The 24,409-nt window shown below is 49.5% G+C and overlaps 1 protein-coding gene across 1 annotated transcript in view; it reads right to left on the bottom strand.

Moving 5' to 3' along the window:
* Positions 1–23,060, bottom strand: part of LOC144125314 (uncharacterized) — a 55,209-nt gene extending 32,149 nt beyond the window's left edge. The window contains exons 1-14 of the mRNA XM_077658579.1: positions 22,795–23,060; positions 21,262–21,465; positions 19,506–19,607; positions 18,086–18,242; positions 16,682–16,842; positions 15,423–15,623; positions 15,152–15,253; positions 14,454–14,598; positions 12,995–13,083; positions 11,434–11,557; positions 4,129–4,256; positions 2,742–2,981; positions 2,112–2,222; positions 1,018–1,150 (exon numbers count right to left, since the gene is read on the bottom strand). Of these exons, the coding sequence (XP_077514705.1) occupies positions 1,018–1,150; positions 2,112–2,222; positions 2,742–2,981; positions 4,129–4,256; positions 11,434–11,557; positions 12,995–13,083; positions 14,454–14,598; positions 15,152–15,253; positions 15,423–15,623; positions 16,682–16,842; positions 18,086–18,242; positions 19,506–19,607; positions 21,262–21,465; positions 22,795–22,956 (2,059 nt within the window). The 5' untranslated portion in view covers positions 22,957–23,060. The remainder of the gene's footprint in view (positions 1–1,017; positions 1,151–2,111; positions 2,223–2,741; positions 2,982–4,128; positions 4,257–11,433; positions 11,558–12,994; positions 13,084–14,453; positions 14,599–15,151; positions 15,254–15,422; positions 15,624–16,681; positions 16,843–18,085; positions 18,243–19,505; positions 19,608–21,261; positions 21,466–22,794) is intronic.
* Positions 23,061–24,409: the final 1,349 nt, after the last annotated feature.

The raw sequence follows: 24,409 nt of genomic DNA, 5'->3' as shown, positions 1-24,409 counted from the left end.
GGTTGAAGCTATGCACTGTCTTCCTCAAACCACGTATCACTGTCGAAGTACGAAACGCAGTTATCATGAAGTGGCCGTTCGCACCAAATCACGGTTCGTGCCCAGCCAGCCTTTGGTTGTTGTTTTGTTGGTCAGTGCAAACGGGTTAGCGCGCGTTAACCGGCTCGTCCAAGACTGCCGTTAAGAGAAGCTTCGTGCGCTGGACTTTCTCTGGTTATGCAACGCTGCACCTAAACACATCGAAATTCAGGGACACAGAATAAGATGTCATTGATAACAATGAACCTCCTGTCGAGGCTGCCTTAGAATTTTAAGATGGTACTCTCGCTGAGGAGCATATAAACGAGAATTCTTCTGCATCACGGCCTGGACACAAAGCTTCCGCTTATAGAACGTTCGACATAAACGTGTTTTAGCGGGCCAATTTTTCGTTATAGCAGTTCTTTGAACAATGAAATCTATCAATAATCGGATACTTGCGAACTACGCACCCGTTTTGAGTTTAGAAAGCGGCACGGCTTTGCTGTAACTACCAGCGAGAAAAGAACTTGGAGTGAGCTAGGTGTCCGCGCAGTGGCGCATGTGCCGTGCCGAGCCCCATGCCATGACTGGATTCTAGCCTGCTGTATGCTCTTAAGCAGGCATATCTCATTTACGTTCGGGAATACCACGCTACAGCCAGTACGCTATCAAACTTTTATCCTCGAAACGTGCGTTGCTGAGACTACAGTTAAAAAAGTATTCTGTTTATACCGGTATGCCAGAGCCCTGCCGATAGTAAACGCGTTGTTCTCTCTCTCAGTAAAGCAGTATATAATGCCACGACAAAATTAATGCACAGCCCGTTGCCTTTCCCGGACCACAACGTCCGGTGCCCACTCAAAACTTTGAAGACATGCTGATCCTAACGGCGCTGCTATTAGCCTCCAGGGCCTGTCCAGCGTCATCATGTACTAACAGTGGGTGAATCGAGAACTACGCTATATTTACATTTACGTTGGGACAAGAGGTACTAACAGCTTTTCCGCGGCTTCGAGCCCGGCGGTTCCGAGCGGCTCCTGGCTTTCGCCCTGGCGCTGCTGCTCATCTGAGCCACTTCGGGGGCCAGAGGCAGGTGGTGAGTCTTGTAGAACTCGGACGACTTGCCCCGCTGCGTACATTTCATGCAGATAAACAGAATGCTGACTGTGTACGCGGCTAGTGGAAGCACGGTATGAGATTATATACAATGAGCTGAAACAAAGAAAACAGCCACCGTTATTTTACCTTTAGAACAAGTCTGCAGCTGGCCAAAGGCCTTAAATAGAGTTCTATGAACACCAATGACTTTTAAATACAAATATCATGCGCAGTGTGCATCCACAGTGCGCCACTTATTGCACACAAAGTTGGTATCTGAAATTCGAAGCATGCGTTACATGCTTTGGAAGCAGTATACAATGATACACCTGAGATTTTTCACACAGTTTAACTGTCGCTCAACTCCATACGTGAACTACCGTCCTCTAATGAAGAGTTACAGGTTTTTGTACCGATAGCTACATTGCACTAGCATTTCGAGCCTTCAGCGTGGCGGCACCGCCACCCAGGTGGCTGCGCTGCCACCCTGTGGCTGCGTCGCCATGCTGTCACGTGGCTGGTGACGTGGTGCGAGCAGCTGCCGGCGGCGCGGCGCCGTGGCTAATCACGTGGTTCGTCACGTGGTTGGTCACGTGACCAAGTTCCACCCGGCCAGCTGTAGCTATCGCGTCACTCAGGTTTAACCAAAGCTAAACCACCGCCATTTTTTTTTATTCCTTTCTCCTGAGAAAGTTGCAGCACGTAACCTACTTCGGTTATTATTACGCATCTGACATCATCTGCTAATGCATCGTGTAAGCTGTAATTTACATTCGCCAGTTTCACTTCATTATGCATAACAAAGCTCCGTGCAAAGAAAGGAGTTTGATCGTTGTCCGCCCTAAATAGCTTAACTGCGTGCATTGAGTCCCTAAGTTCACAATTCATTACAAACATCGCAATTTTCTTTCGGGAACTATCCCTTGTATTTTAGCATGCAGCTAGTTCAAGAATTTAGCTATTGCGTTGGTTCAGCTGCTCAGCATACTCACGTTGTCCCTGATCCTCGGGTCCGAGCCGTTCTGCAGCAGCAGTCTGTACATGTCCGCGCGACCACTCCTCCGTGAAGCGGCCGCTGCGTAGTGCAGCGCAGTGCGTCCTTCCTGTGGCGATGCAGGGCCGCGGCAAACCATTAAAAAGTTACATGTTTGCTGTCTAATAACTAACTGCTCGACTTGTCTGATGCTGGACCTAGCTGTAGCAAACTACTATACCACACCTAATTATACCTGTTCGTAAGGCATCTTTTACGGCTGTATAAACCACACCTCCTTTGTGGTGTGGTTCCTGGCAATTTGGTCAGAAGTGTCAAGCTTCCTCTTCAAAACGAATGTCCCTATGTATGTATATTTTGACAGCCACAAAATCACGGCAACACATGTTTGCGCCATTAAAGACATCAAGCAGGCTGTGTGGAATTTCGATGCTTGCGGATTATACAAATTATGGTCGGCTCTATTGCCACAGAGTCTTCTCTGACGAATATTGTTTTTTCAAGGACGTATCTTTCGGAATGACGGCATTCTCAACACAGAGTGAATGCAGTGTGTTGTTTCCCTAGCTTCAGTATGCAATACCAGGACAGCGCAATCGCGTTTTACGCAATCCTCTCTCGTGCTCACCCTGTCCCTGGCATTGATGGTCTCGGGGAAGCGGTCGACAAGTAGCCGCACCACATCGTGCCGGCCCAAGACGATAGCACGATGCAGCGGCGTCATTCCCAGGTGGTCACGGGCCAGGGCGTAGTCGCAGCTCTGTAGTTGGCTCTCGAGCGTCCGGACGTCGTCTTCGGACACCGCCCGGTGGATAGCCTGGATGCGCTCCAGCAGGCGCGGAACGTCCCACCTCAGGTACTGCTCGACCTTGCCGCGAGAAAGAGAACGGGTTCAGCTCACGGAAACGTTCACCCTTTTTCAACGCGGTTGCGAGAAAACCTGTACATCTCTAAGACCACATTTCCTGCAATCTTGCGGTGCACCTTTCGGCGCGTGAGCATGCTCTGTGGCCCTGACTGCGAAGGCTGGTACCTGACAGGGACGACGTGTGCTCGGTGGCTCTAATGATGAATTCAGTGAAGCTGTCGTTACTTCAGCATCGATTGATGTCACGTATTCGATTCCGGTCCTCACTGCCTACCGCGTTTTATTATTTTTCATTTCCTATAATCAGTGTGGTGTAGCAGGCGAGAGACACGTGTTACTCCGGCTCGACTGCTCCAAAATTTTTAAATTAAATCTTTCTGTTATCCTGTCACGCTATTCGCACGAACAACTGAACGAATTTTACTTGTTAATGTCGGAACAGTCGCAAGGGGCATTGAAGAGGGGCCTTTAGGAGCCTAGAAAAAACTCAATGGCGCTCGCGTGGACGACACAACGGAATTGCGTGAGCTGTCGCAGTTACGAACTACGCTCATTGACCGTGCACCGATTTCTTTTAATTTCTTTTATTTTTCGTTCTTAGCGCTTTCATTCTTGTCATCTTCTTTTAACGCCGCGACATCGATCATTCTCTACGTTTCATTCATATATCCCTGAGAGTCCACATGCTCATCCTGGCGCAGTGGTGCAGCGGTTAATTAAGCAATGTGCCACTGCCCTACGATGACAGGTGCAGCCATCGGTGGGGGTTGCGCGGCCAAGGTTGCTTTTCCTAGGGAACCTTTTGCGACGAATCATTAATTTAACTGCCATCTGTTATGGTGGGTAGTTTGCTCACAATCCGGTGAGCAGGGCTTAACTTCTAGAACTTCACGTTCTCCGCAAGATGTCCCCGCTACTGCTCACGCATTAAAAGTAATAATGTAAATGCATTCCTACTTGAAACTCCTAAATTTCCTCCATTAGAACGCTGTTCAGCGCAGCCTATAACCAGCCACAGCTCTTGTCGGCACTCTAAAGGAGCTAAAGACGAGTGACGCTCACATGTTGAGGACGTGCTGGACGAGGAGGGTTAGCGACGGGCGCCACAGTCAGTGTCATTAAAATAACGGAATACCCTTTCCCTCACCTGCTCGTGCCGAGCGGAGGGCTCCTGAGCGATCCGCTCGCCGTAGCCTTCGAAGACGGCACCCTCGAGTTTCTGCAGGTCTTGCTCGTCGATCCACTTGCGGATGTTGGCAGAGTTCACCTCCAGCCCTGCGCGGTCGAATACGGTACTTATGGCCGTTTGAAGCGAGATATAAGGGAACTAAGGCTCAGCACAGACAAAACAGCGCACAAAACCGCACTGATGCGCGGCACAGATTGGTCGGTCGAAGTGCGACGCCAACACACATAAGTTGACACCACCGCCGACGTGACAGCTGGTTTTAAAGCAAGAACGGTTTCTTAAGTGGCTTGTAATTTCACATCTTTGTTTTCACATATCGCGCACTTCTATTATGCTGTTGTAATTATCACAATAGGATTTTTTTGCTGGCTACGAATGTGGTGTGAGTAAGGTGGGTGATGACACTATCCTGAAATGGAAAACGGTACATATTCCCGCTATCGGACATCGACCGAGATTCGGGAAGCGGCGTCCTGATGCTGAAAAAAGTTTGCTGTGAATTACTTGAAAACGGGAGACTTGACTTACAGTTAACACATCGTTTTGCTCATTGGGTACGCTTCGGCTATGCAAGTTCCTCCTGTATACTTTAGTTGTTAGTGTTGTTGCCTCAAAAGCGATGGCACGTACCCACGATGGAGGATTGGCCAGTGTTTGGTGCAGATCCAAACAGTGTATATAGGATAGTCACTGGGTAAGCAAACTTCGTTGTCTTTCGAGAAAGGGATGCTGGCTCATAGTCGGTTTCGTAGGCGCCGCCGCCGCACACATAGCGTTATCTACTTAGCTTTTAATGTCGAGCAAGGATAGATTCAGGAAAGAAACATGAGCTAAAAATTACGAACATGGACCTATTGAGGGAACGGGACGTCCATGTCCCTATTTTTTCGCTTCCGCGTCTTTCCTGAATACGCACCAAAACGCCCAGCTACACGCACTTCTCAAGGATAGATTACCATTTTCATTTTTCACAGTGCTTATAAAAAAATGACCAAATGCATTTGCTGCGCATTTATGACATGCTAAAGGTTGTCGCTGGGAGTGAATTGCCTACATTGATACCGGCGAGCCCCTGCGTGCAGTGCAGCGGAACGTGATGGCTGGATATATTTGGTAGCGTGCTCGTCAGGCGGAGAGTTCTTATGCGTTACAGCTTTGCTTTTCGGATTTCTGGGTGACATAACGAACTGCAAGGAATGTAACGGATGGGTAGTACAGGCGTGCCTGCTGCAAATATATTCCACCATCGGTGTTCTGGCTGCAGTTCAGACGAGCTCTTGTTTCGAGAACAAGGCTGTAGGTATGTGGTTCATGCTGGCAAACGCTTATCCTTCCTATCCTGATAATGTGATACGCTACCTCGGCGCACGAGCTAGCATGTAGTTTGCGTAGCGACAAGAAAAAGGAAATCTTTTCTACTGCGATTCTAAAGTGCGTGATAAATAAAAGCACGAAGCGTTTTAAGAACACAACAGCCAATGCAGTAAACATACACGACCAAAAAGGAAACAAAAAATAAATGGTATAAAGCATATTGGCAAAAATATTGGCAATGCACAATGCAAAAAACAGGCGAACCGTAAAAGTGCGGCGCGAGCTTGAACGGCAGCCATTGCGGACGCCTGTAGTACAGAACTGCCTGCTACAAACATAATTCCACCTTCGGTGTTCTGGCTGCAGTTCAGACGAGCTGTTGTGACCATTGGTTGATACCGCAAACACTTCGTCCTCCTTTCTTTTATTGCCAGCATATTTCTAGTTCGAGAGAAAGTCCCCCGTAACCTGACGAGGCGAGACAAGCCGTGGCAGCGCGCATCACCAGAAGGAGCACGACCTGGCGGGGTTCATCCGGGAACCCGACGGGCACCCAAAGGCTTCGGCGAACGGCAAGAACCTCGAGAGCGCCACGTTGACGCGCAGCCTCGCCGGCACGCGGATCTTATGGCGAAGCCTCTTGCGCAACACATCGGCCGCCTGCGGAGGCTCGCACATGGTGGTGGCCCAGTTGATGAAGAAGAGACGCCGAAGCGTCAGCGAGCGCGGCTGGCCCGCGATGGCCGCGCTCTCTTCGCCCTTTTTGACGAGGCGCGAGTATATGCTGTACAGGGGCCGCAGAAGCGCCCCGTCCATCACGTTCTCCTCGAGGAACGCCGACGTGGCCAGACCGTCCTTGATAAAGCGACGGGCCGCTGTTCCGAAGCTGCCCTGCAGTAGGAGCCGCGCATCTTAAATGCTCAGCGTCTACAAACAGACAGAAAAACTTTATTCAGCAAGTGAGTTTTAGACCCAGCTGGGTCCCTGGGCCACTGCGCGGTCCCGCACTGCATCAAGTAGGTCATGCCGGGGCATGACGCCGGCAGCCCGAGTCATCGCAGCTAGACCAAAGCCTAGAACATTCGAGTTAGATGCCTGGTATACGACAGATATGGCCGCTGTAGTCACGGGACAGCCGCGGCTTTCTTGTGCTCTCCGCCTGTTTTAAATGTGCAGTTCACAGCGACTGTGTTTTCTAATGCCTTCATAAAAAGCACATGCCGCTGCGTCTGCAGCACATGTAGCAAGTAATATTTTATGATATGCTGCAAGACCGACTCAATAATTTGCGCCTCCAAGTAAGCGATGAACACGCTCTGCGAGCTTGGAGTTTGGAAATGCAGAACAGGTGCAAATTACTTCTCCTTAACACCCGTACTTAATAATAATAATTGGTTCTGGGGGAAAGCAAATGCCGCAATATCTGTCTCATATATCGTTGGACACCTGAACCGCGCCGTCAAGGAAGGGATAAAGAAGGGAGTGAAAGAAGAAAGGAAGAAGAGGTGCCGTAGTGGAGGGCTCCGGAATAATTTCGACCTCCTGGGGATCTTTAATGTGCACTGACATCGCACAGCACACAGGCGCCTTAGCGTTTTTCCTCCATAAAAACGCAGCCGCCGCGGTTGGGTTCGAACCCGGGAACTCCGGATCACGTTCCGTTAAATGTGCAACCTCCTGGGGTTCCCTAAAACCGAGATCAGACCGATTCCAGATCACCAGCGAGACAGCCAGTTTAAACGCTATAAGCTATCATTGCAGGCAGATCACTTGTCCTTGGTGTTTAAGCAACTCCATTTGGAATTTCGTCATGGCGGCAATGAAAGCTTTTCTTGCAACTGGCAGCGGTTGTACACGAACGATAATTGCCGAGCGTACAGTGGATCGGACGGTGGAAGAATAATTTAGATAAGGATACGAAGTATTGGTTTGTTTCTTCCGGCGGGCATTTGTGAACGGCATGTAGAGCGCTTCGTAAAATTGACTTCTTTTGGAGGTAGCTACTACAGTTTCAGCGAAGCCGTGGGTGTTGATACTCTGTGTACATATCATTGCAAAGTTATTAGTGTTAGTAGTTGTAAAGTTGATCTAGCTACACATCTCAATGACTTGTACTTTATCGAAACCGCAGCAGCGTCGCTTAGCTAAAAATCATCATCAGCGTGACTACGCTTACTGCAGGATAAAGGCCTCTCCCATATCTGTGCAATTAACCCGGTCCTGTGCCAGCTGCTGCCACCCTATCCCCGCAAACTTCTTAATCTCATCCACCCACCTAACTTTCTGCCGCCCTCTGCTACGCTTTCCTTCCCTTTGAATCCAGTATGTTACCCTTAATGCCCATCGGTTATCTTGCCTTCGCATTACATGCCCTGCCCAAGCCCATTTGTTCCTCTTGATTTCGACTAGCATGTCATTAATTTGCATTTGTTCTCTCACCCATTCTGTCCTCTTCCTGCCTCTTAACGTTGCACCTAGCTATAATTTTTGTTTCCATAGCTCGCTGCGCTGTCCTTAACTCAAGTTGAACGCTATTCGTTAGCCTCCACGTTTCTTCCCGATAAGTGACTACCGGCAAGACACAGCTACAAGTAACAATTCATAATGTGCGGTCTTGCCTGCAAACATTTCGCTCTGCCCAGGAAGCGGTCTTCGGACGTCGAGGACCACCAGGTGCGAAACTCTCTGTCCGCGTCGACGGTGCTGCCTCGCACGTCCATGACCGAGAACATGCCTCGGAGCAGCTGGCCCAGGAAGAAAGGCACCGCGGTGTGGTCGAGACGGCGCGAGATACCAACCACGAAGGCGACAGTGGCGGGCGACACGGACACCAGGTTGAGAGACGGGTCGTAAGAAAAGCCAACCTGGAAAGCGCTTTCCGATGGCAGGAGTGGTTGGCGGAACCAGGTCAGGTTCGTTGTCGACCAATATTGGGCTCGCAGAGTACGCATGAGGTTGTAAAATGTTTCGAGTGCTGCCGTTTTTCCGGCGGACGACGGTATAACGGACGGCTGCTCGATGAGCGGATAGTGAAGCTCTAAGTCGTGGTGCCCTGGCACCAGAACAGCATGCAGGCGTTCCATCTTCAGCACGGCCACATCCGCTTCATCCTGTGACAACCAGGGGGCTGTGGCAGCGCTTTGCCTCATTTCAAAACGCGCGAGCTCTTCTAAATGACTCAGGTCCTGAATGACGATTCCAGAAAGCAGGCCAGGGAGCTTGTGGAAGACTGTGGACCAGACTAGCACCCTCGTTCCATAAGGGTACAGTCGTTCTAAAAGGTGCATACATGCCTCTATGCGCGGAGGAACGCCGCCTGCCGAGTGGTACTGATGGCTCAAAGGGATCATGAATTCGGCAGCCTTCGAAGGTAACAGCGGTGACAGATGGACGAGAAGCTTGTATCCGATGTAGTTTGCTAGAATTCTAGAACTGGCCTGCGACAAGATGGTTGGAAGCCGGTCGAAATAAGTCGCGTCTAGCAAGACAAGCTTGGAGTTGGAGTGACGACCCTCGTTGCCTCGGAGAAAGTACGCAAAGTACAGATTCCAGTTCCAGTGAGGGTACGACCTGACCTGCATCAGCGGGCGCACAACATGAAGCACGGGCACGCTGCGCATGGAGTGGGCAGCCGCGTCGCTCAGCCTTTGTTCCAGGCGCACGATTTCCAGGACCAGGTTTCGAGTAGACGAGCCTGCCGGTTTAAACAGCGACAGAACCCTGGCGACAAAGGCCTCGTACGCCTTGAGGTCTTCGCCTTGGAAAATGTCTTCGTGCCGCCGGAGCAGTATGGGTGGCGAGTCAAGGTGTAACACGATTTCGCGGTCCACCGGTCGCTCCCTCACGGACATGGTGACGAAGGTCGACAAGCCAAGCATCTTGTCGGCTACTTTTGCGATGTCATGGATTTCTGCAGTCGGGAGTGCGTCGACGTACGGCCACTCGGCAATGTTGAGGTCAGCGAGAATCTTGAGCAGGATGGTCCAGTCTGGCGCCTCTCTGCCCGGGCCAGGGACGCAGCGGCGCAGGATTAGCGCAGCGTGGCTTGCAAATGTGCTATCGTTGATGGATTGCCTCTGCAGCAGCTTCCATAAATCAGACATTATAGCGGAGGAAGCCCTGTACGCGAAAGGGTGAGAGTTGAAGTTCCTGTTGTCTTTGAACCAGTTGTCCGAGCACACGTGCGCGTAGAAATCCTGGCAGGGCGACACCTTGTAGTTTATCTTCCCCAAAAGGTACTGGCCTTCCCATAGGCACGAGTCTGTGGCGCAGTCACCGCGCAGTTCGGCAGCGCCCGGTAGGGAAGTCGGGGACGCTCCCAATCCCCGAGGCAGCCCTATCGCGTGCGGCACGGAACCGCTGGATCCTTCGCCGGCTATCTGACGATGCGGAGCTGCTCCAGCGAAAGGAAACTCGTTGGAGACCATCTGCAGCAGGCGGTTGGCAGTGCCCAGCAGTATCAGTAGCACACAGGCCACGATTAGGGCGACAGGAACGCACGCGTTCAGCGCGCACACGTCCCAACCGCCGTTTTCGTATGCATCTGCCGGCGGCCGTCGACCTCGGGGCCTGCGAAAGAAGCTTCTTCTAGACAGGCTGCCTATACTCCTAGGAGGTAGCAGGAGCGCCCGGGGCCTGACGCTGCGCGGTAACGGCGGTTCCATGACGGAATTGGCGCTCGTCATTTTATCCAGGACTGCGAGCTCGGCCATCAGCTTGCCGATGGACGTCGACGAAGGCGTCTCTGAATCTCGGCGCTGTCTTCTTAATGGTACGCGTGGAGTGAAGGGCTTCGTCGTCGCCACGGGAGATTTCCGGCGGCGCTTCTTGGCGCCCTTGCGGTTGTCGTCGCTCCGTCGTCGTGGCCCCCGTTGAGTCTTCCTTTCGGAGACGTCATGCCTGGGAGGCAACGGTGGTACAATGGGGCACGGGACGGCGTCGGCGAACGGGAAAGGTGCAGCCACAGGCATGCAGTACTGCGGCGAAGGCGTCATCATAGGATACGGGCTGGTCGGATAAGGGAACGGCTCTGTAGGGTTTGGGCTTGGGGTCAGACTCGGGCTGAAGGTGGGGCACGGAGGACTCGGAGAAGAGAACGTCGGGTACAGCGGCGACACAGACGGGGCCATCATGGAGGAAGGCATTGAAGGCGAAAGCATCGACGGTGATGCCTCGGGGAAGACCCCACCTGAGAACCATGGAGGCTGGACGGGGTCAGGAGGAGGAGGAGGCGCAGGACAGTTATGGTAAAATTCGGTCGAAGGTCCAGGGTACATGATCTGTAGGGGCTGGAAGCTTCGAGGCTTAAGGTCTAAGGTGCGCAATGTTCGTCGTCCAAGACAGAATGAAATGGCGGATGTGCTGATTGCACCGCGTGCATTGGTGGAAACATCGTCTTTCTCGGAGCGGTTGCATAATTCAAAAGAAAAAGAAAAAAAGGGACGAACTTGCTGCATGTACGTGCGGATCTCAGAATGAAAATATATTACGACTGATTTATTGTTCTCTGCTGGACTTAATGCATTTCACAAACTTGCTCCTGTCCTTTTCTCCTATGATTTAAGTCTGTATTCGACGGACGAAAATTATACCATGCATGCGATGAAACATGATATGGGCTAAATAAACAAAGGTAAATAAAAGTCGGCTTCAAGAGCGCTTTTCGATTATCGTCTTGGGCGAACCTGACGACATGAGCGAATTGTTCGGTGCGGGCCTATTTCTTGTGCTCATAAACGGCAGACGAAGAAGATAGTTCAGACTTTAGGCGGTTTGTGGACGACGTAGTGGAGGGCTTTGGAAAATTTCGACTACCTGGGTTTCTTTAACATGCACTGATTTCGTACAGCACATGGGCCTTTAACATTTCACCTCCATCGAAATGCGACCGCCGCGGCCGGGAATATTTCAACCTCTGATAAACTGTTTATTGAAAGCAAGGTGACTCACGCGGCAAGATGACCGGAGGCAGCATGGGCTTCGTCCGCATCATCACTTTCTTCAATGACTCTGCTTGGCTGGCCTGCTTGGCAGACCTCTCCTCTACAGTTTCTTGGGAGCCCTCCGACTGGTTCTGGTAGATGCAGAAAGAAGATTGAGAATTCATGAAGCACATGAAACTTTCTGATCTTCGGTATGTCGTAGTTTCTACGCAACTCTCCAGAAGGAAATCATATATATAACATAGGAGATTAATGGAAGCCAGCGCTTACAATACTACAATTCGCAATGTTGTACGTCCTACCACTGAACCTACTCGCTCACAAAAGAGTGTTCCGTATAGTTTAAATCGCTCGACATTGATTTTTGTAACAGATCACTAAAGACAAAACGTTCTTAGGGGAATCTCTGCAAGAACTGGTAGTAAATTAACTCTTAAACCTGGCGAGAAAGATCTTTGCTTAGCGATCGGATTTTTTATTAATCATTACTAGCATTTAATGGCCACATAACGATGTTGCAATACGAAAATAGTTCTGACCACAGTATCAATCTCCTAATGTCCACACTTTTTTACGCTAAATTTGTCTGTACGATTCACAGATAGCCCCATCCGCAGTTCGCTCACCAAGCGCAAGACTGCGAAAGACGTCGGTGAAAATCTGTCACCACTACATACTTGAAAGACATTCACGTTTAGCGCACTCGCATTACAAGATCGCGCGCTGTTTGGAGGGCAGTCCTAACTGTCGATCTCTTGCCAGCTTTTGCTAATATGGTTCGTTCAAATGCGTCGTTGTTGTTTTTCGCCTTATTACACCTATATGGCCTGAAAAAAACCCAAACTGCGTTCCCACGGTGGGCATCGCAAGAGTTCCGAGCATGACAAAATGCAGGAATTGATCTTTGCACAGGTTAGAATGTTTGCCTTCGAAACAGTTCACAAAACGCGTCATGACTTGAAATAAGTGCTGTTTATGCAGCTAGATAAATTAATTAAGGTACTTTTAGTTCTTGCACTGCGTTTTAAGCTTAATTTGACTTTTTGAACATAGGCTGTGGGTAGAAATATACACGACTTACGCGACTCTGACAGCCAGATAAAGCATGAAATGCTAAGTTGTACACGAAGGATAGCTATGGCAGTTCCCGAGCTTTAAAGGGTAGCGAATATTGGTCTTTAGCAGATAGCATACCTGTGCAAGCCGCACAGCTGCTGCGAAGTACATCTTTGTAAAAGTTTAGGCTTGCGATTGAAAACACTTCTTTTACTGACGGTCAGTCACTAAAATCGGTATGAAGCATTTTTCACAAGAACCATTCAGGTTTTCAGCGTCCTGCTTTTTGATGCTGACTGAGTCTACAGTTTTTTTTCATGCATGAGAATACATTGAAGAAATACATAGTAATTCGTTATAAGTTTCTTATTAGCTTCATCGTTGTCGGCACTGCACCCAGGATACTATTTTAGGAGTGTGAGAGGTCCTTATTTTTGCGTTTCACACTTGAAGCAATCTGCACAGTGAACTGTTCTACGCCCAAATTCTCCGTGCACTTCTGAGAGCCTCACCTCGTCGTCGCCATTCACATGCGACTCGTGGTTGCCATTCAAAGCACCATTGAAATGCTGGTACCTCTCGTGCATGTTCACAATGGTTTCTGAAAAAAAAACAGAGAGGGAAGAGAGGAAATATCGCATAATTTAAAAATGCGTGCACAACGCAGAGGTGGAGATGGGGTTAAACATATAAGGCTACCGCCTTCTAACAGTATTTATGTGTAACCTAACGAAAATTATGAAGTTCGGCATGTGTATTTGGTACTGGTCGTTGCCGCTGTTTCTCATTTGCACACAGTGATTCGTCATTTCTGTTAGAGCAGGCGTAATTGTACTTAAAAAAAATAACGCGCTCAGCTTGCCTATGTCTGGAACTGTACGTACATTTTTCTAGTCTGTTTTCATGCTTGTTACCGCCTGGTACCATGCCTTTTCTTTGTAGTCTATAGCGGACGCTTTGTAAGATAACAAGTATGCGAAATACTCATGCGCAACTCAGCAATGAAATCTCTAGTGTGTGGCTATTGCACGAGGTGCGGGGTTGCATTCTTCTGTGCAACAATTCAGCATTTCAGAAGAGCGTGTTGTCGGGCAAGTTGGCTTTGCATGATATAGAAGAAGTTAGCGCAAAATCCAAATTCAGCATTTTTAGGCATTAACTTTTCAAATTATAATAACGACAATAGAATTAAGAAAAATCATTTAAAGGTGATACACCAAAGCGGCACACTAGGCATTTCTATGGAAGCTTCCTTCGCCACTTTCTATGGAAGCTTCCTTCGCCACCGCGTTTCCATTCGTACATATGTACACTTTTGCTTGATGCGATAAGCCTAAACCGGTACACCGTAAGCTTTTTACGTTCCCTGTCTTTTAGCTAACTTGCCTTCCTTAAAAGAAAATACAAATGGTTTGGTTTATGGGGGTTTAACGTCCCAAAGCGACTCAGGCTATGAGGGACACCGTAATGAAGGGCTCAGGAAATTTCGACCACCTGGGGTTCTTTAACATGCACTGACATCGCACAGTACACGGGCTTCTAGCATTTCGCCTCCATCGAAATGCGACCGCCGCGGCCGGGATCGAATGCGCGTCTTTCGGGTCAGCAGCCGAGCGCCATAACCAATGAGCCACCGCGATGGCAGAAAATACAAATGTTCAAACTGATAATCTTTCAGGCAACTTGAGCACGTATAGTAGACTCAGAGTGTGTCCAGAGGTATAAGGACCTTCGGACAGCCTCCTGCCTCCTCTCTCTATACAGCATGACGTCGAAGAACTCAGGAACAAATACTGCCGGAAGATTATTGACGACCAGAGAAGAATCACAGAATTACTGTCCTGCAGGCAGGATATTCATCATTTCGGCTACTCAGCTAGCCCCATTAGGGAGGCTTGCTTGCTTACAAGATACAAAATAAAACGCTGCGTACTTCAGCTGCCGGCGGCTGGAAGTTTTGGGGCGCCTTACTTTGGAAAGCAGGTGGTGCGAGAGCCTTGAGCCTGCTGACGGTGTTGCCAAGGTGGGTTGCATTCGCCAGCTGGTTGCGCTTGATGATTTGGTCCATCCCGAGCTTCTCCGGATATTGCAGGTAGTAGTCGGCAGTCTTGCCTTTCTGCGCGAAGCAGAAGAGAAATGAGTTCCCGCAGCTGGGACCAGTCGTCATTGCCCCCCCCCCACCCCCCCCCCCCCCACCCCCCAAAGTGCGCAGCGATTGCTACAAACGAGCAGGCTTTCGACGAGGAGTCCCTTACTTTTTTTCAATAGCGTTCATGCTGCCCCATGTTCGTTGCAGAAATCGAGTTTCAGTTGCAGTTTCAGTTTTGCAGTTTCTCTGTCTTGCGACAGGGAAACTGCATTGTGTTACCTGGCATTAAACAAATGCGACGAGAACACTTAGTATTGCGTTTGGTTGCGTCCCTTAGCTCTGTCCCGCTTCTGTTTCTTGCATCGTAATGTGGCCAACTTGTGGTCAGTGAAATTCGGCTACTTGATCAAGTCCGTGTAATGAGTATAAATCCCCCTCCGTCCTAAAATAAAGCAAAAAATAATAATAATAAAAATCAGACGTCACCAGTTTTACCAGAGCTACCGACGACAAATATCGATGCTGTCGGCGTTCCCTGTGGTGCGCTCAAACCAAATCAAACTGTTTTGCCGGTACTCACGCTATCTACGATTGTCGTTGGCGAGCCGGCTGCAATGAGCATGTTGTACATTTTCCGGCCGTCTTTCATGGCGGCCGCGTAGTGGAGAGGCGTCCGTCCATCCTGGCGAAAAAGAAGATAACCAACGTTGTACGCCTACTGTCATCGCAATTCGTCGCCGACAATAAAATTTGGATCTCCTGGTAACGACGATGTTTGAAAAGCGCCCTTTCGCGTCTTGAGGCCGGTGGCTGCGTCGTTCACGAACAACCGTATGCTGCGTGCAACTCACGATGTCCTTGGCGCTGAGCGAGTCCCTGAAGTTCTCTGCAAGGTGCTGGGCGACGTCCATGTGGCCGTGCATCACCGCCTTGTGGATGGGTGTGCAGCCCATGGAGTCCCGCGCTAGCGACAGCGACCGGTGGCTCATCAGCGTCTGCACCTCCCGCAGCCGGCCCCGAACCACGGCACGGTGCACGTCGCTGATTTGCTCCTGCGGTTAATTGGCAAAGCGAGACATGTACGGCAGGCCCGCCTCCACCATCCTTGCACTGCGAAGCACAAAGACTACACGGTGAAGTTAGATATGGCGGACGCTGTACAGAACGTGGGAGCGAATGCACGCACTTCTTTGGACAGTTACTCCGGTGTATGACGAGCTGATGCTGTACCTCCAATTCGCTTCTTAACGAGTGCGATTGGTCTGGCTGCGTCAAATTGACTGGCTACAGTGCACTGTCAAATATTATGAAAACAGAAACAGGCCTTTGTCCTTCTGTGAAATGGACTCGGATGACGACAGAAATCATGAAATGATGAATGTGACGCCAGCATAAGCCTTACGTCATCCGAACACACGCGGTATACAAAGACTTAAGCGATTGAGAGACGCATAATTGAAACTTGAAGTGCCACTAAAAAATTACTGCGTTTTCACTCTCGCCATATGTAGGATCAGTAAGTGATGCTAATTACTTCGGTGTTAACGTGGCCCTTTAGTCGTCGGACACGTTCTTGATATTGGCTTTTTATCGCCCTTTGTAAGAGCGCTGGTGCATGTCACTTGTAGTCAAGGTCGTCTGCAATTATAATGAAGCAGTGGTTGTAGCGGTTAGATTTTAAGGCTCAATTAACTTGATTATTACAAAGTTCAACTTCATCGAGGAGGAGATCAAAACCTAAACAAAATCTGCCATCTGTTTCGATAAATTCCTGTTAGATTCATTCAGTGGAGACGGAAATATTTATAGCATCCTAATAAACAACGATTCCGACTAACGCTCGCAGAGACACGAGCACGTTATCATGCGTCGTTCGGATCCAACAAAAGGCTCTCCTTGCACGCATCATGAGCGACAATCGAGTCGTGTGGACATGAACAAGTTTGTGCTAAACTTTCTTGGTAAAAATCTCCTCCTTTTAGGGCTGTACAACGTCCAAACAAAATCGGCTGCTTAATTTGTTACTTTATGAGGCACAGTATGATCGTGACACTGCTTGAGAAATGGAGGCTAGTGCTGTATGGGAGGCTGTGCAGTGCAAGGCTCTCACTATGTATCCAGGCACGATGTCCAGGAACTCCTGGACGACTGGGTTCGGGCTGGTCTCCCCTAGCAGCCGGTCGCCGTGGCCGTGCAGTACGAGTTCCTCCAGGGCCTCCAGGTTGCCCTGGCCGATCACTTCCCGGATCTGCACCTTCAGGCCTGCCGGCTCTGCGCGATGGCGGCGGTTCAATAGCGCGTCAGCGACGTCGCATACTACTTTCTTGAAAGATAGTTAATGTGTTACAACTTATCCTAACGGCAACCTGTTTGTCATTATCTGCAGCAGACACGTAAGGGACGTTTGCCTGCGCTGTCAACAAGGCGCTCAGAGACGGAAATTAGTTAACGACAGTAACGATGAAATTATCGAATAAAGTAGACGAGCTCAGATTCCTCTTTAGTGCACCTTTAAGTGCCCTACAGAGCGCAGAGACAACCTCATTGTTCTACCACAACATTATCGTCAGATTTCACAAGATAACTCTGGCGATCGATTACTATTTTATGCACTTGTTGCTGCGAATCAGAACTTTTACAAGTAGGAACAATTTACGAAGGTGTCACAACCTGAAGTATGTCTCTGCCTTTTGAAGGGCGTCGTGTGTCAGAATGCTGCAGATTAATTCGTGTGACACTCTTGACTCTTTAACGGGCGACGAAGACCCAACGCAAAGTCTCCAATTACGGTGATTCCACCGGAATCCCTAAGTCTGAATCAGAATCCCTAAGTCTGAAATGCCTTCGCACAACCGTTCACTTCAGAAAAATGCATGCGAAGCCGCCGCGGTGGCTGAGTGGTTATGGCGCTCGGCTGCTGGCCCGAAAGACGCGGGTTCGATCCCGGCCGCAGCGGTCGAATTTCGATGGAGGCGAAATTCTAGAGGCCCGTGTACTGTGCGATGTCAGTGCACGGTAAAGAACCTCAGGTGGTCGAGATTTCCGAAGCCCTTCACTACGGCGTCTCTCATAGCATGAGTCGCTTTATGACGTTAAACCCCCTAAAACAAAACCATCAGAAAAATGCAGGATATATAACACGCCGCGTGCTGGTGTATATAACAGCCGCACAACATACGACTATTTTTTTTCCATCGTCAGACAGCGCACAAAAATACCGGGACACTTGGAAGGAACGACACGGAAAATAGCACACTAGCAACTGAAGTAAACAGAGAGACACTCAATCCTTCGGTGAGAATGCGCGCATCTTTCCGCACGTGTCATAAACATAAAACCAGACAAAACACGATAAACCCGTATCATTGAAACAGCAAGAAAAGAAAAAAAAACAGATATATGACTACTTTCATGCCGCTTCACTCATTCACTCCAACCATTTTCGACTTGCTGCTAGACTTCGTTTGTTTCCAATGCAGTTCTCAATGCAACCAGTTCTCAGTGCAGTACTCACTCGCCGAGTACCCTCGAACGCTGGCAGTGCTGTTCTCTCCGGACTTTCTCCTGCGGTGCTTCGCCTTCTTAGAGCGGCTCGACGCCGTGCCTTCTTTGAGCTGCTCCAGTGTCAGCTCTCCGCGTGCGTCGAGGTAGAAGTCTGGAGTGTGGCCGTACTGGGAAGAAATAGCGGCGCCACTCGTAAGGAAGCAGAACGGTTTCCCAGAGCGAGCACGCGAAGAAACATACCCGCAGTGCGTACATTGTTTTGCGGAATCCGATAGCGTCGAAAACCACGATACTCAATGTTCCTTATCGATTCCCATCTACGCGCACAGCGTATGAAAGGGAATCGTGGGAGGTAACCTCTGGAGGTTGTAGAATAAGTCTCTCAAAGCAAACATCTGACTAGTGCGCTGAGAGAACGCTAATGCGCACCTCAGTTGAACAGTCACAAAGCCACCGTTGAGCAATAAGCCACGGACGTTTATACTGACTGTTTTCACTATTTCTGGTTACTGACACATACCGCGCAGAGGGGCCGCAACGACATAGTTGCAAGACTTTAAGACATTGGAACTTTTTTTTTTGAGGTCCGAGGTGGTAGTACCAGACATTACAGCTTTAAGGTTAGAGGCACAAAAGTATCTTTCAGGCGCCCTAGCCGGAAGCACGCTGAGTCAGCATAGAATTCAGTCTCTGTAGGACATGTGGCGAAGGCACGTCTCCCGATGCGAGTTCTTAGGAATCAGCTATGCTGTATTGCGCATTTAAAGTGAACTGCCTATTTATTATTTAGGTATATTGATATTAAAATACATTTCGCTTCTGCTACGTCAACTTTTTCAGCAATATGCATGCAAAAAAATATAAAGAACCACTTCTCTGACATTTATAGAGATATTTGGGGCATAATGGTCGGCTGCATGCTTTCACATCCATACACTTTAAGCACTAATACACCTAGCAGGCGTAAAAATGGAGTAAGCTGTCTTCTAGCGCACTAAGTTTTATGAAAGTCAGTGCACTACAGGACACCTTACTGCCTTTTTACTCCTTTATGTTTAGAGTGTAGTTGCTTTCATGGCTTCCTTACTGGCAGCATAAAAAATAAGAGTATGATTTCATAATGCAGATTGTTTTTTTTTTTTTTGAGGACCGTCATGGGTTTTGAAAACTATGCGGGGCTGGTATGAACTGACATGTGATTAGTTCATTTCTTCGAAGTTTTCAATTAAGTTAAGTTGACCGAATACTTCTTGGAAATTACACTACTTGCCTCCACACGACCAACGCGCAGTATGTTCAGTTCAGAGTAGTCGTTATAGGTAAATTTGTTCTACTCCTGCTTTTCAAAGTTTGAATTGAAGCCGCTACTGGGTGATCTAGAACAGGACCAGCGTGACCACAGGGATGCAAAATCGTGCCCGGGCACTTACAACATCCGTGGCGTTTTCGTCGGACCCGGCTGCCTTCAACATGCGGTAGATCTCGCCATTGTCCTGCAGCACGGCAGCATAATGCAACGGCGTCCTGCCTTGCTGGAAACGGAGAAGAAAACAAAGGCACCGTATTTTACGGCTGGCACTTTACGCACATCATAGCTGATGTCATACGTGGCATCTCAGAAATAAATATAAAATGCGTGCCCCTAAAAACTTGATTCTCTGCGGGAGATGGTGAGTGCGTAACGCATGGAAAGGTGTCAGATTACAATATGTTGCCTTACGCATCACAACACACCCGTGCATCCAATTCATCTTTGAATTTTTAAGGGGACTCTGAAAGGGTATTTATTAAAGTTGCTGTATGCCTGAGATGTTATAGGACGCCGCTTCACGGCTATCCACCAGGAAGAATTTATTTTTAATGCGCTTTGTAGAAGCTGAGTTATTTGCAGACATTGAAAATTGGTTTTAATAGTAAAGAAAATGGCTCAGTATCTGTCTCACATCTCGGCCGACACCTGAACCGCGCCGTAAGGGAAGGGATAAAGGAGGGACTGAGAGAAGAAAGGAAGAAAGAGGTGCAATAGTGGAGGTCTATGGAATAATTTCGACCACCTGGGGATCTTTAACGAGCACTGACAACGCACAGCACACGGGCGCCTTTTGCGTTTCGCTATCCTTTATCCCGTCCCTTACGGCGCGGTTCAGGTGTCCGCCGAGAGGTGATGCAGATACTGCGCCATTTCCTTTTCCCAAGAAACAATTTTCATTTTCTTCCATCGAAACACGGCCGCCGCGGTCGGGTTTGAACCCGGGTACTCCGGCTCAGTAGCCGAGTACCCTAAACACTGAGCCACTGCGGCCGGTAAGTTATCTGTAGTCACAATTTTAATTTCAGCGTCTTCGCGCTTTCTCTTTCCTATCGTCACTTTTTGCACGCTGAAAGGTCGGGATGAAAGGTGGGTCAGGATGCGGGTGGGTCAGGGTGGCTCAGGGGAGAGTCTTGACCCACCGGAGTGGTGCGGCTTACTGGCGGCGGCCATGGTAGCTGCGTGCCGTCTGAAAGGATCTAACCAACAGCCATCTCTGAACTGGCATACAGAGAATCTTGCAATAGACGAGGGTGCGAGCATGAAAAAGTGTCCAGAAAGGGCTCGGCGACTTACGCGCGCGATTGCGGGTTCTTTGCTGCATGTAGAATGGCATTATTTGGCTTAGGTGTTCATGACAATACAAAGCAGCGATTGATCGATTTGATGTGCTCTCCTCGGAAGGTGTTTCAGAGCCTCTCTAATGCAGTAAATTAGGAGTTCCAGCCTCAACCTGTCATGTATGACAGGTGGGAGACGATGTTTAAGGCGATTCCCCTCTCTCCACCAGCCACCTGCCAATCATCCTCCTCTCCCCTACCTCCCCCTCTCCACATCATTTTTTTCTTTGCGTAAATTCAATTGATCATCCTTAATTTTTTTTCTTATTCAGCTACGGCATTCAGAGACTTTCCGCATACTCTTCGCATACTAAATGTGAGGAGCCCAACAACTATGTCATCCGCCAGCTGTATTTACCGAGCTGCAGTGAAGCGCCGCGTTCAACGCTTCGAAAATGAAGGCCGTGAAAGCCCTGCCATCTACGTTTTTGAGCAGGGCTCGTTGCCTTTAGGGTTAGGCCTACAACTTCACAAGCAGCCGTCCTAAAGAGAAGTGTTGAAAACCCTGCTGCACAATACATTTGGTGGTGCACTCACGTGGTCCCTGGCGTGCATGACGGCGGGGAAGTGCTGCACGAAGAAGGCTACCAGCGGCCGCTGCTGGAACAGCACGGCCTTGTGGAGCGGGCTGGCGCCCTGCTGGTCGCGGCAGAAGGCCAGCTGCCGGCGCTCCTCGGCCAGGCTGCGCACCTCTTGCAGGCGGCCCTGCATGGCACCCTCGTGCATCTCCTCCATCTGCGCCTGCGCACAACGCCGGTTTCAAGAGAAAAGGAACGAGAAGGGCATAGTGTTTGCGGTAAGTGCCTTAGTGATAACACTGTGATGAACTGTCCCGCGATGGCGCAGTGCAGTGCCTTCCCTGAGGCGTAGAGGCCGAAAAACAGCACTAATGTGCATTTTCCGGTCCTTTACGTGCGGCTCATGCGCAGGAGTTAGTGGGGTGCGGGGCAGGCAAATGCGTTCATTCAACGCTCTTGTGAGTCTACACGAACCATTCAGCCCCGGTAGTTCTACTTAACACGCAGGTGATGAATGCACCGGGAAAGACGGCTTTGGCGACTATTTTTTCCCCAACTGCATAACACACAGATCAATGCTTTGCTGAAGCAGGATACTCATTTTGCATACCGAGAATCCGTAATGTCAAAGCTGAAAATCTTAGGCTGACAATTTTTGCACAGTCCAACGCGCGCCTTTTATTGTTCATCTCGTACTCGAGTGTGCTTGAAAACACCGACGCATTGAGCATGAAAAGACACTTGGTTACTCGTGAATTCTCTCTGCATTTGCTTGCAGAGCGGTGGCAGGTAACGGCTTTCGCGGCGTGCAGAACTTCCACCGTCAGTAAGGTAGAAATGGTCACGGACGCAGGTAGTACTTTCACAATTTCCTGTTCTGACGGGGGCTAGGTTAGTTTCAGTTCGCAAGAATTCTTACGTCGGTAAATAGCCAGTCACAAGCTCTCCGAGTATCTGCTGCGTGTGTTAGGAATAATACGACTGTCTTTTCCTTAGAAGTCCAGGCCTGCTCTTAGGCTGTGAATAAGAACTAAATTAAACGCAATCGGAGCGGTGCTAAAAGAAGGATGGAAGCAAACGAAATAAACCGAACAATTTCTAGGGGAGTTTTTTACTCGTGTCCTCAAGCAACGACGAACACCATCTTTGATGCCCGGTTCCCAATCCACTGGCACTAGTAAGGGAAGAGATAGGTGTGGATATACACCAGAAATGTGGATATATTACGAGCAAGAGGAACAAACGGCATGATCCCCGTCATCATCAGGATGCCCACGCGCAGCCACAAGTGGCATGGACGATAGATGAAGCAGGGTGAGAGCAAGGTTTGACAGGTAGAAACAGGAGCTGTGCGCGCGGACTCTGCTGATGTGTGTCTGTCTAATTAAATACAGCACCGAGGTCCTTTGTAAGAGAAGACCCTGATTGAACCGAGGTGGGAGCCTAACTAGGCGCTCTTAACTGACAGCCAGCGCTTTCTCTATTTGCTCGTTTGCTTTGCTCTATATTGTTTCGCACTCGTGTCTGTAGAGACCCGAACACCGTGCCATACCTGCACGGCGGGCACCTGCTTGAGGAAGCGGGCCACCTGTGGGATGCGCGATGAGCGCCCCCGCAGCTGGTCCCCGTAGCCGTCGAGTAGCGCCTGCTCCAGCTTGTCTAGCGCGCCCAGCTTCAGCCAGAACGCGATCGGGTCGTCGCTGGCCGACGCCATGCGCCCAAGGGCATGGTCCCTCTTCAGCCGCCGGGAGGCTCCGGGGCTCGCCTCCCGCTCACTCGCACGCGCTCACACTCTGCCGCCGCATCCGCCGATCACGGCTGCACGGAATGGGAAAAGAAGCACACATGTAGCACAGTGAACCACGACATCCATTCACTCACTCTTTTATGACATTTGTAAAGAAGGAAGGAAACAGAGAAGCAGAAACAGCAGTTCCCCGGAAAGAAGCGCCAAGCTTGGGTAAAGTGCTACAAAGCAGGAACAGACGGCAACAGAAACCTGGGCGCCCTTGGAGACACCCGAACGGCGGCGCCCCGAAGAGAGCGGACAAAAGACCACCAACAGCCCGGAGCCTTTAATTGGCAGCGACATTAGGGAGAGCCGCGCGGTCGGCTACAGACGGCGCTTCAGCTACACGACCGCGAGCGGTCTCCTTCCCGAATGAACGCCAGATGTCAAACACGGCGCAAGTGTGGGGGTGGGGACGCGACCACCAAACCATGTGCACGTGCGGGTGAGAGAGAAAGAGTGCCTCGTGGACATTGAGGGTGAAAAAGCGTGTGGACGGGGCCAGTGCAAAAAGAAGAGTCGTCGGAAGAAGACGTGTGTAATGCCTCTTGAATATAGCCAATGTTTTTGTTATCGTTAAACAGTTTTGTCCCTGTGTGGTTTTTCCGCTGTTATTCGAACCCCAAAAGTTTTAAATTTCAGAGTTGTAGCATTATCGCTAGATTTAAAAGAAGCTACTAGATATACATTACAACATTCACAGAAATCTTCGCTTGTGCAAAAAAGCACAGTTTGATGCACCGTTCTATACTGGGTTGCTTTACATCGCCAAAACGGTGTGTGTTCGACAATGTCTGTGCACGTCAAAGAGTCCCACGTGGCCGAAATCAATCCGGACAGCTTCACCACGCGTCTCTCATAGTCTACGAGCCACTATAGGCCATCAAACCCCAGATAATTACCATACCATACCACACCATGCCTCATCATGCCGTAACATGGGATGCTATTCCTTACAAAAAATAACTTGTGTGCGACAAGTCTAAATGCGCTAGCCCTTGAGGCGACCCAATCCTGTGGCACAGTGAAACATTCTTGCAACTCCATACGCACCACATTATAACGTCATAAAAAATGTATAGAAATAGTAGGCGGGATACCGCAGGAACCACATTTTAATTCCAGTCTGCCCTCTTTTCTTTGCTTGTTTTCTCAGTGGATCAAGCAAAGCCACGCCCCCACCATTGTTGTTATCGAGAAGTCAGCGCAGCGAATGACAAGACTGAATAATGGATTTTTACCTGCCAAAGAGGCACTGTGTGCTGTGCAGCACGCCGCAGTAGAGGTCTCCAGATAAATTTAGACCACCTGGAGTTTTTTAAGCCACGTCAAAATCTCGGTACATGGGCGTTTTAACATTTCGCCCCCATCAAAATTC

The sequence above is a fragment of the Amblyomma americanum genome, chromosome 3 (assembly GCF_052857255.1).
Source record: "Amblyomma americanum isolate KBUSLIRL-KWMA chromosome 3, ASM5285725v1, whole genome shotgun sequence".
NCBI classification, from domain to species: Eukaryota; Metazoa; Arthropoda; class Arachnida; order Ixodida; family Ixodidae; genus Amblyomma; species Amblyomma americanum.
This window is presented reverse-complemented; position numbering and strand designations above follow the sequence as displayed.